At 39.3% G+C, this 12,694-nt stretch overlaps 1 protein-coding gene across 1 annotated transcript in view; it reads left to right on the forward strand.

Annotated features, from left to right (window-relative positions):
• Positions 1-12,694, forward strand: part of BRWD1 (bromodomain and WD repeat domain containing 1) — a 127,771-nt gene that overhangs the window by 32,857 nt on the left and 82,220 nt on the right. Inside the window, exons 9-13 of the mRNA XM_040483906.1 lie at positions 7,500-7,600; positions 8,944-9,014; positions 10,555-10,655; positions 11,642-11,682; positions 12,531-12,629. Coding sequence (XP_040339840.1) covers positions 7,500-7,600; positions 8,944-9,014; positions 10,555-10,655; positions 11,642-11,682; positions 12,531-12,629 — 413 coding nt within the window. The remainder of the gene's footprint in view (positions 1-7,499; positions 7,601-8,943; positions 9,015-10,554; positions 10,656-11,641; positions 11,683-12,530; positions 12,630-12,694) is intronic.

Consider the following 12,694-nt stretch of genomic DNA (forward strand, 5'->3'; position numbering starts at 1 on the left):
CATCAAGGATTCTGAACCCATCAAATCTGTCACTGAAGCTCTCTAAACACATTTTCAGAAGTCTCCCAGCAGTGGAACAGGGGATTTCTAAATAGTCTTCTTTAGGCTGAGAGGGAAATGTGATCCTAGGCTTGGAGATGCAAGGACGAATGAAGAGTTAAAAAAAAAAAAAAAAGTGCGGACAAATGGAAAAAAGCACCAACTGTATACAACAAGTATATGGGTTTAAGGGTTTATGGGTTTAAAACTCTAGATTTGGGGCGCCTGGGTGGCTCAGTCGGTTGGGTGTCCAACTTGAGCTCAGGTCATGATCTCAAAGTTCATGGGTTTGAGCCCCGCATTGGGCTCTGTGCTGACAGCTCAGAGCCTGGAGCCTGCTTCGGATTCTGTCTCTCTTTCTCTGCCCTTCCCCCACTTGTGTGCGCACTCTCGCGCGCGCTCTCTCTCTCTCTATCTCTCTCTCTCAAAAATGAATAAACGTTAAAAAAAAAATTAAAAATATAGAGACAGCCGAACTAGCAAATAATAGTAATAGGGCTTGTATGTCAGCAGGAGGTACCCATAGTATTCTGACATCTTTGCGTCGAGAAGTGAAAAATACAAGTTTACATAAGACTTAAGATGAAGGTGGATTTAGTAATCTCTAAAATAGCAAAAGAAATGTAAGAGGGTGTATAGCAAGCAATAGGGGGGAAATATGGAATAATAGTAATAAAAAAAGGGCAAGAAAGGAGGGCAAAAGAAAGTCGGGAAGTGCTGGAATGTTACCAGGCTGTCAGCAGACAGCAGTGTGTTCACGAGCACTTCACGTACAAGTGCATTAGGTGGTTCCAGTGAGAGACAGACTTCAGACATAACTAAGAAACAAAACCCCGCCTGCGCTGTGAGGCTAAGGGGAGGCTGGAAGTAAAGGATGGGAAACTGTTATAAACATTAACTGTAAGAATGCTGATACAGTATGCTAATATTAGATAATAGGCTTTAAGGAAATTACTATTTTTAGAGGTAAACAGGGGCAATTTGTAATGATAAAAACAGAAGATTGAGTTCTAAATTTAGTAACATGGAGTCAAAATACATAAAGCAAAAATAGAATTCATGGGGAAAAGTAGATCTCCATAATCATAGTGGGAGATTAAAACATCTCTGTCTGTCTCAGTAATTGAATGAAGAGTCTATACTCTTAAGAAACATAGAGGCGCCTGGGTGGCTCAGTTGGTTGAGTGTCCAACTTTGGCTCAGGTCATGATCTTGAGGTTGATGAGCTTGAGCCCCACCTCAGGCTCTGTGCTGACAGCCTGGAGCCTGCTTTGGATTCTGTGTCTCCCTCTCTCTCTGTCCCTCCCCTGCTCGTACTATGTCTCTCTCTCTCTCTCTCAAAAACAAATAAACATTTAAAAAAATTATAAAAAAAGAAACACAGCTTTGAACAACATAAATAATGACTTGGATGCCACATCGAAACATTGTGTATAATATCAGTATCATTTCTTTACAACTGTAAGTGGGGTGTTTATTGTGTAACTACTGTCGGCATTCTGACCCTTTAAGCAAGTTCTCAACAAATTTGAAAATACTGAAATAATCCTGAGTATATATTCTCTGACAGTAGTGGAATTAAGCCTGAAATTATTAACAGCCAGAATTAATAGCAGAGTAATCCTCACATTAAGCAATATTCTTTTATTTCTTTTATTTTAGTAAAAAATTTTTTTTAATGTTTATTTTTGAGAGAGAGAGAGAGAGAGCGCGCGCGAGCATGAGTGGGGGAGGGGCAGAGAGAGAGAGGGAGACACAGAATCTGAAGCAGGATCCAGGCTCTGAGCTGTCAGCAGAGAGCCTGATGTGGGGCTCGAACCCACGAACCGTGAGATCATGACCTGAGCCAAAGTCAGATGTTTACCTGACTCACCCACCCAGGTGCCCCAAGCAATATACTTTTAAATAACCCATGTGTCAAAGGAGAAACCACAATAAGAATTTGGGAATACTTAACTAATTATTAATGAAAATATTAGGTTCTTATCTATCATGGAATGTAGAATTCGATAGCCAGCCACCAGGATGGTGCTTGGTGATTTTTGCCTCCCTGGACTCATGTCCCTCGATAAGTCCCCATGTCGAATAGCGTGGACATGTCTTTTTTCTTTTTTTTAAGTTTATTTATTTTGAGAGAGACTGGAAGAGTGTGAGCAGGGGAGGGGCAGAGAGAGACCCCCAAGCAGGCTCTGCACTCAGCAGAGACCCTGATGTGGGGCTCGAGCTCACAACCATGAGATCATGACCTGAGCTGAAATCAAGAGTTGGAGGCTTAACCGACTGAGCCACCCAGGCGCCCTGGGTTGACCTTACTCTCTTGACTCACTTATCTTGAGGGAGGTCAGCTGTCCTGATAGGACAGTTTGGATAGGATACTCACAACCTTAAGGACAGGTCTTCACGGCAAACACCTGAAGTCTCCTGCCAGAGGCAAGGGAGTCTGCCCTTCCGGAAGCTTGTCGGACATCTCCTGCAGCCTCGTGAGACCCTGAGCTGGAATCACCTGGCTAAGCTTCTCTGAATTCTTGACCCTTAAGAGACTGGGAGATAATATATATTGATTTTGGTAGCTACGTTTTGGGGTAATTTGTTACATGGCATTGGATTACGAATACACAGCTGAAGCTGTGCAGAAAGGGAAATTTATAACTCTCAATGCATATATTTTAAAAAGGTGAAATTCAGTGATCCACTGTATTTCTCAGGAAGTTAGAAAAATAACAGGAAACCATAGAGGATGAGTTAGGGAGATAAGTACAAAAATTAAGGCTAGAAAACATAAGCATAACAGGGTCAGCAAAGTCAAAAGTTCTTTGAAAGACTGAAAATGTTGGTATAAGATTGAGGAAGGAAGAAAAAAAAACGTCAAAAGTAACCATTATCAGCTTTAAGGGGGCATCTCTATAGACTCTTCAGACATTAAAAAGAGGATATCTTAAATGACCATATGAGAAATTTGAAAATAAAGATGCAACAGGTAAATACTCAGAAAAACACTTATGAAGACTGGCACAGAGAAGAAGAAAATCTGAATAGACCTGTAACTATAAATGCATTGACTCTACAGTGAAATTTCCTTATTTTCCTGTTAGTATTTCTGTTAAAAAAAGTTTAACCTGAATCTCACAAGGAAGTAATCAAATTCAAATTAAGAAACAGTCTGTGAAGTAAATCCATATCCTTCAATCATTTAGTTTCAACAAAGGCTAAGTCAATAAGTAAATAAAGTTACAAGGAAACTAAGAAAATAGTACAAGTATAAATGTGATATGTGAGCCTTGATTTGGATCCCGGCTTTAGGAGTCAAGAAAATCTATAAAGCAGATTTGAGAAATTAGGAGAAATTTCAGTATGAATTCTGTATTACATAACAGTATTATATTGATAGTAAATTTCTTGAGTGTTGACACATTTGTTGCATTTAAGGATTAGAAATTCAGTATTCTTAGGAGACTCATGCTGAGGATCTTGGGCTGTAGTGTCATGATTCAGGTTCACATGGTTCATGTCTATCCACTTACAGCAAGAGACAAGTATGGCACCATATTACATGTATGCTATACCAAGAGAATCCACTGAAAATGCTTTGACAGGTTACAATTTGTCTTATAAAATGATAGCTCTGGGACCAGATAGTGGTAATGGCTGCACTGCATGTGAAAGTAGTAAGTGCTGCTGAGTTACACATTTTAAAATGGTTCAAATGGTGAGTTTTATGTTGTGCAAATTCCCCCTTTGCATAAATCTGTCTAAAATGCACATGTAATAAACACACAGGAAAGATTTGCATTTTTGGCAGTATTTTAATAAGGGTCACTAGCTACCTTTGACGAATGCATTCTTTAAAAGCAACATAGGGGCGCCTGGGTGGCTCAGTCGGTTAAGTGTCCGACTTCGGCTCAGGTCATGAATTAGCGGTTTGTGAGTTCGAGCCCTGTGTTGGGCTCTGTGCTGACAGCTCAGAGCCGGGGGAGCCTGCTTCAGATTCTGTGTCTCCCTCTCTCTCTGCCCCTCCCCACTCACAAACACACACTCACTCACTCACTCACTCACTCACTCACTCTCTCTCTCCTTCAAAAATAAACATTAAAAAAAAATTAAAAAAAAAAAAGCAACATAGAGGCTCAGCATACATTAAACTTTGCCACCAGACAAGTTGTAGAAGTTCCAGGCATATGTTATATACTGAATACTCAGAATTTGTAGATTTGGGGGCTCCTCAGTGGCTCAGTTGGTTAAGTGTCGGATTCTTGATTTTTGGCTTGGGTTACGATCTCGTGGTTCGTGAGTTCGAGCCCTGCCTTGGGCTCTGCGATGACAGTGCAGAGCCTGCTTGGGATTCTCTCTCTCTGCCTTTCTCTCTGCCCTTCCCCCTGCTCTCTCTCACTCTCTCAAAATAAATAATGGACTTTATTTAAAAAAAAATGTGTAGATTTCAGGAAAACGATTTTGACTTTGGAAGTAGCTACACGAGATTGTAGTACAGAGTCATAAAGCTGCCAGGGACTTTGAGAAATCATACTTCTTATGTTTCCTTTATGCATAAGGATTTTCCTTGGAAAAATGAGACTCTTATTTTCAATATCCAGAGGTACATGTTATGGTCATTGATGAGTAGCTTTGAGGATGATTAATGAAACATGGCTGTCAGTATATTGTATTTGAGGAATGTTGCTCTTACAAAAGGGAAAGCTTGAAAGGTTAAAAATATGCCTGTTGGGCATTAAAAAAAATCTCCTAAAAAGAAAACTCCAAAGCTGAGAGGACTCGCTGGTGACTTCTGTTAAAACTTACAGAATTGTTGAGAGCTTAGTAAACCAGATAAATACAGAACCTATGTCCTAAAACCAAAACTTGGCTATAAACCATCAATAACTAATTAGCAAATATAACAGAAGAACATAAATCACAATAGCAACAAAAGCCTTCATACACATAGGAGTAAACTTTACCAGGAAATTAGAAAACTCTTCATGAAGAGAGGTCTTAAAAAATGACAGCCTTGGCATTGGGTGGCGAGGGAATAGTCCGTTTTAGTGAAAATGTCTAGTATAGTATACTCCTGAATCAGGAGATTCAGTGCTGTAAAGATGTCATATCTCTCCAAATCATGGTATAAGGTTAGTGTGTTTATATTTGAAATCCCAGTTGCTTTGTTTTAATGGAATTTAGCGTGCCATCAAGTTCATTTAGGAGAGAAGATAAGCACAAACAGCCCCCGCCTCCAACCTAACCCAAACAAACCTGGCAACTTTTGCCATGCTAGGTATTTAAAAATATTTTTGAAGTGTTACAGAGAGGACGGTATTGTGTCAAGCTAGGGACAGAGTTGTCAGTGAGATGAACTAGACAGCAACACCACTTGTGTACCTAAGACTTTGATTTAGTTAGAACATAGGAGACTTCAGGTGCAGTTACTTTTCTGTAGACATTCGGGCTTGGAATTCTTAAAATACCCTATGCAGAGTTACAAATTTTACTGTGACGTTTTAATTTTAATTATGAGAATATTCAGCTGTTAATATACTTTTAGTTATTATTTATTTATTTATTTATTTATTTATTTATTTTAAAGTTTATTTATTTTTGACAGAGAGAGAGGCATAGAATGAGCAGGGGAGAAGTAGAGAGAGATGGAGACACAGACTCCGAAGCAGGCTCCAGGCTCTGAGTTGTCAGCACAGAGCCTGACGCGGGGCTCGAACTCACAGACTGCGAGTTCATGACCTGAGCTGAAGTCGGGTGTTCAGCCAACTGAGCCACCCAGGCGCCCCTAGTTATTACTTTTAATGAGATATTCCCCAAAACTCAGTTTTAGTCTGCCTTCTGGAACATACCTGCTTAGATGTAAATGATCACTTTCAACATTTTAAAAAACCCTTCCTTTTCTATACTTGAAGAGAAGGAACTTGGAAAAAGCTTCTTTGAAGAAGTCTTAGATTCAAATCCTACCTCCCTTATAAAGTGTATAATCTTGGGAAATATCATAAAACATAATAAACTGTATCTCTCTGGGATGTTATAATGATGAATAATTATGTGAATAACCTAGAAAAATTGCTTCTCAACTCTTCTTTCCTGTTAATGGCTGTACTTTGTTTGCTAAGCTCCTTGTGTTGAATGCCTGGTGAGTCCCCAGGTGTGTTTCCTTCTGCATGGCTCTCCTCCCCCACCCTGGGGGGAAGGAAGGGACTACTTCCTTGAAGTGAAGGTTCTTGGATTTAACTGGGTTGATTCTTGGTGGTTTGTCTTATCTGTTTCCTTTCAGTAAATATTGTACACTGTTGTCTGACAAATCTTTGCATTTTACTTGAAACAGCATTTACCTCTTGCTCTTACTGGGTCCAGAGTCTCTACCATTTAACCCATTTCCCCACCACTTCCACAAACGAACACAGTAGTCCTATAGATATTTCCGTTGCTGTCATATACCACAGTCCCTCTCACTTTTGTACTTTGGTTCACATTCTTTTGCCTAATGTGTTTTTCTTGTTTTCTTCGTACCTTCCTTTCCATCTGTTAAGCCTTATTGATTGGATGTCTCTGGTCCAAATTGATCTTACGTTATCTAGCTTGTTTGTGTAGCACAGTTGAACACCCAGTTCTGAAGTTAACAGTATAATTGTTGTGTTTCCTTAGAATACTTTCATAGTTTTGTTTTTTAAATATTTGGATAATTGATCCACTTGGAATTTATCCTGGTCTATAGTCTGAAGAATAGCTTCCAGATTGCTCTACGATTGGTAAATCATTTATGCTTTGATCCATCATTTCCCCAACTGTTTTGAGACAACCCTTTATCTTAACTCTTCCATTAAGGGCCATTTTGGAGTTGATAATCTATTTTTCCATTGGTCATTCTGACCCTGTACCTACCATGCCCCATAGTTTTAATTATTGAGGCTTTGTGATAAGCTTTCATATTGGTAGGACCAACTCTTCACGCTCTTCACTTTCTCTTTGCAAAAGTTTTTCTCTTTATTCTTGTTTGTTAGTTTTGACAGTAATCTTTTATTGAGATTGCATGACATTTACAAATGAGAGATAGACCTTATTTTTGTAGGTTATGATTTTTCACTATACTGTCACCTGTATTTTGCAATGGTTATGTTTTACTTAAATTTGTGAGTTGAAATTAACTTTGAAAGGGGCGCCTGGGTGGCGCAGTCGGTTAAGCGTCCGACTTCAGCCAGGTCACGATCTCGCGGTCCGTGAGTTCGAGCCCCGCGTCAGGCTCTGGGCTGATGGTTCAGAGCCTGGAGCCTGTTTCCGATTCTGTGTCTCCCTCTCTCTGCCCCTCCCCCGTTCATGCTCTGTCTCTCTCTGTCCCAAAAATAAATAAACGTTGAAAAAAAAAAAAATTAAAAAAAAAATAAAAAAGAAATTAACTTTGAAAAACCATTAAACTATGACTTTATAGGCACTTAGGAAACTGAATTGTATGTGTTGTTCTTTTTCAGTTTAGCCCGATGGCCAAAGGCTCCCAAAGATACATGGTCTCTACTGGTGCTGATGGGACAGTTTGTTTCTGGCAGTGGGATTTAGAATCCCTGAAATTCAGGTAGGTGGCTCTAATAGTGTAATAAGTTTTCTTTTCAACTTTTTTTTTTTTTTAACGTTTATTCATTTTTGAGAGACTGCGTGTGTGCACACAAGCGCGGGGGAGAGAAACACACACACACACACACACACACACACACACACACACACACATTCCGAAGCAGGCTCCGAGCCATCAGCGCAGAGCCTGATGTGGGGCTTGAACCCACGAATTGTGAGATCAGGACCTGAGCTTAAGTCGGACGCTCAACAGACTGAGCTACCCAGGCGCCCAAGTTTTCTTTTTCTCATGTTACAGTTTAGTCTAATGAGATGAAGTCTGATTATAAAGTGAAGTTGTGTATTGTGGTTGCCTTTTTACTTTTTACTATTTACAGCATTAGTGCCTTATTGACTGTGTACTGTTTGCAATGTACTGTTTGGATGGTTGGATAGATAAAAGAATCATGTTCTTCTATCTTAGAGGGCACATTCTATGGGGGAAAAAAGTGAGATCATATGCGAAACATCTTGAAAAATGTTAGAAGTGTATAATTGGACGTGTAGTCAGAAATTTAGGCAGGATTACTGAAGAGTCAGAAGACCTGGGTTGTAGATCTGTGCTGTCTAGGACAGTACCCGCCAGCCGCATATGACTGGTGAGCACTTCACGTGTGTCTGGTGCAATCGAGGAGCTGAATTATTAATTTCAGTTTAAAACCTGATACTTGATTCAGGTATTATAAAACCTTTAAGCGTATTTCAAACAACTTGAGTATGTGAATTAAGGTTTTATGAAATCTGAATACAGATCCGGTGTCTTTGGTGAATAGATAACAGTATGCATGCCGTATGTTCTGGAAGATTTCAGAGATGTGATATGAAAAGAATCTAAAGTTCTCATTAATGTTTTTATTAATATCGATGTGATATTTTGGATATATTGGGTTAAATGAAAGAAAACTAATCTTTTTACATTTAATGTGGCTCCGATAAAAATGCAGAGTTACACCTGGGGCTTGCATTGTTTCTGCCGAGTGGTGCTGTCCCCTGGTGGTTGTGTTCCCCGTCCTACAGCCTTGATGGCGGGTTCACTTGCATTCTGGGTTTTAGTCCCCTCAGCTACAAGACTGGGGCTGGTAGGTCTGCTCTTGCTGTGTGGTAGCGTTCTTGTGAACATAGGGATTGAACAGTCTTCCAGAACCCATCCAGCTGTAATATTATTTGCAGAGATACTTGACATACTGTGAGGTGCTTCATAAATAAGGTCATACTATTTAAATGTGCTAGATTCAAACCAGTATTCTGAACCCTGTTAATGTGTTAAACTAATGAGTTCTAAAACGACATCTTCTTCTTTTCAAGTCCACGTCCCCTGAAGTTCACGGAGAAGCCTAGACCAGGTGTTCAGATGCTTTGTTCTTCTTTTAGTGTTGGTAAGATAACTTTAGTCATTCTTTTTTTCTTAGTTTTATTTTAGCCTTTATTGAATGGCCACAGTATTGCTTAGAGCCTTTCTCAGATGGATAGTAGATGACTTAGATTTAATCTATGATGTTTATTTAATTAACTTTTTTCTTGTCTTTCACTGTCCCATTCTGCCAGTCTCTGATTTTTAATGGCCATCAGAGTCTGTGATAGGTGGCAGAAGGAGGCTTAAGGCATCCATGTGTCCGTGGTGAGATACACCAAAACTGATTCTCTTTAACAGGCTGCACTGTGTACTTTGATAGTTTGAATTTGTTTTCCACACATCCTGGTGAAATCATTTCCGCATTTTCTTTTCTTACACAGTGAACTTGGGTAGTAGTTTTTCTTTTTAGGCGACGTCAAAGACTTCCCCCCATGAGTCTGGAAACTTGAATGAGTGAACTTGTATTCTGAAGCGAGGTGTGGGTGTGTGAGGTTCTTTCGAAAGCAGAGCCCCTTTTGTCAGTCATCTTTAGACTAGTAGCACATAGGGTCATTGCCCAGAGTTTGTAAGGCAGTGGGAGATAGTGAATATTTCTGGGTTGAATTACTTTTTAAATTAAAGTCCCATCTGATTTATGTGGTTTTTGTTTTGTTTTGTTTTGTTTTCAACACCACCAAACAATTCTGTATCTAGCACCAGCTGGGTGTCCTACAGTTCGTTCAGTACCGTTCTGACACTATCTACCTAAAGAATAGTGTGAGATCCCACGGGTGAAGAGCTCAGTCCTACAAGACTCTCCCTGTCCCAGATCATGTTGTCACCTGTGCTCAGACTCATGGGCTAAAGATCGGAGGTTCCCACAACACCCTCCTTGGGTCTGATTATTCTGCTAGAACAGCTCACAGAACCCAAACATTTTACTTACTAGATTTCCAGCTTCTTATAAAAGGATATAATTCAGGAACAGCCAAATGGAAGAGACACAGAGGATAAAGTGTGTGGGATGGGGCACTCTCTAAGCATGCCACACGTCCCCAAATCTTCACATGTTCACCAACCCGGAAGCTTTTTGAACTCTTTCCTTTTGGGTTTTTATGGAGGCTCTATTAGGTACAATTGATTAAATCATTTGTGATCGATTCAACTCCCCCTCCCCCCCACTTCTCGGAGGTCAGGGGAGCCCTCTGATCACACGGTTGGTACTTCCGGCAGTCAGCACCCCCATTAATGTGAACTTTGTTAATGTGAGCTCTGGTGTGGTTGAAATGGGTTTGTTATGAATATCAAGATACTTTTATCAGTGTTGTCACTTAGGAAATTCCAAGGGTTTTAGGAGCTCTGTGCCAGAAATAGGGATGAAGACCCAGTATGTATTTTTTATTATAAATTGCAACATTGCTCTGCATTATATTAAAGTCTTTATGTAATGAGTTATAAAATGGATCTATTGAGATAAACTTAGTTTTGGAATAAGAGATTTTGCTTAATTTGATACAGAAATTTGGTTTGTTTGGATATTTGTTACAAACCCAAGTTTTTTAACCTTGACGTTTTTATTGCAGGTGGTATGTTTTTAGCCACAGGTAGTACTGATCATGTAATCAGAATGTATTTTTTGGGTTTTGAAGCACCTGAAAAAATCGCGGAACTTGAAAGCCACACGGTAAGTACTCATGTTATAAAATTCTGTAGATTAATTGTTAATATTCCTTTAAAAAAATTTTTTTTAACGTTTATTTATTTTTGAGACAGAGAGAGAGCATGAACGGGGGAGGGTCAGAGAGAGAGGGAGACACAGAATCTGAAACAGGCTCCAGGTTCTGAGCTGTCAGCGCAGAGCCTGACGTGGGGCTCGAACCCACGAACTGCGAGATCGTGACGTGAGCTGAAGTCGGACGCTTAGCCGACTGAGCCACCCAGGCGCCCCAATCGTTAATATTCCTGTTGGTACATGGTCAAATATTGCTAACGAAATTGTTCTTGATTTTAATTTTAGATATAGGAGGGATTGCATGTATAAAGGTGAAGGATATTACTGACAAGTATGTGACAGTGCTAATATTTTGTGGTGGTTATTTCAGCTTTAAGTGACAGTTTGGGTGGGGTTAGTTTCAAGGGGACTACTCTTTTTAATCACACTAATTAAATCAGAATGCTCTTTTATTAATGTATAGTAAGATAGATAGCTCTCAGGATTCTAGAATACTGGTCAGTGGTCAGGTTATCTTTTTTTCCTGTAGGAAGTTCTGTGAAGTTATTTGATAAACAGATCCAGATTACTTTAAAGGGAAAAACATTTGAACCTAAATAATCATCAAAGTGAATAGGACTTGTTTTCAACTGTTAAAACCTTTATGTTTTGATCACTTTCCACATGAATTTTTACACAGATGTAATTCATTGTAAATACAGTTTTAAATTTAGAATGAAGTCTTCTTTTTTTAATAGTCTCATTAGATTCACATTAGGTTTTTGCACCTAAATGTAAGATACGCGTTTGAATGATGAAACTAAGCAGCACAGATTCTTGTTCTTGTGCTAAACCAGATGTTTTTCTAGCTCTAAAATGGAGGGGGTTTTTTGCTTTGTTTACAAATAAGAGGGTTGATCACTTTTCTGTTTGTTTTGTGCCCCTCTCCCCCCCTTTAGGATAAAGTTGATAGCATCCAATTTTGTAACAATGGTGATCGGTGAGTAAGGGTTTTTGTGTTTGTGAGTGGGTTTTTAGGCAAACATACTGTGCTGCATAGTAGTGCAGCTAATACATTGCCTTGCAAATTGCAGGTACTTAGTAGTAATTGTATGAATTGAATGAAATGTGTCTGTCGGGGGGTGGGGAGGGACACATTAAATGCAAGTGTTTAGAATTGTAGCTTCTACCAGCTCCTATGACCAAAAGTAGCTTTCCTTAACTCACTACTGGCTAAGTGTTTGATTTGCAGGAAAATTAGATGTAAAGATAATAAAATTCCTGATGTTTGAGTAGTTAAAAAAAAAAAAAATCTCTTCTAATCAACCACTGTGATGTGTCATGTGACAGAATTGTCACTTAAATTATATACTCTCTTATGGTCCCAAGTGTCTTTCAGGTGCCTTTCCTAAACTGTGGTTTTTACTACTTTCTCTTGTTAAAAGATGGACGTATTTTTACATAGTGACCAACGTGAATTAGCTTGAGTGTAAAGATGCTAAAATGGAGCTTTTGCTCTTACTGATTTTCCCACACACACACCTTTAATTCTTCCTAGTTATTTTCCCTTGTCCAGGTACTTCGTGCACATTGTCTTCTCAAAACTCCATCTATTTGACAAGCTATTGAATGAGTTTGAAATGTGCATTAACTCCATAGGGCCAGGCAAATTACAGCAAACCAATTTTTCCCATTCAGATAAGCTCTGAATCCCTGTCTTTTGAGATAACACCTCTGCATTTACTTGCGGTCAGAATAGCTACATTAAAAGTGTTCTGGCTTGTGATTTTATCTGTAGTTCTTAGTGGCATGTTTGTGAGCATAAGATCTTTTTCTGAATATTTTAAGGTTCTTAAGTGGTAGCAGAGACGGAACAGCACGGATTTGGAGATTCGAGCAGTTGGAATGGAGAAGCATTTTATTGGATATGGCGACCAGAGTCTCAGGGTAAGTGGAAGCAGGTGCATTGTAATTACTTGGTCCTTCTCTCCCTGGTGGTTGACTGCTGTGTT

The sequence above is a fragment of the Herpailurus yagouaroundi genome, unplaced genomic scaffold, assembly GCF_014898765.1.
Source record: "Herpailurus yagouaroundi ecotype Mexico unplaced genomic scaffold, PumYag 162, whole genome shotgun sequence".
Lineage (NCBI taxonomy): Eukaryota > Metazoa > Chordata > Mammalia > Carnivora > Felidae > Herpailurus > Herpailurus yagouaroundi.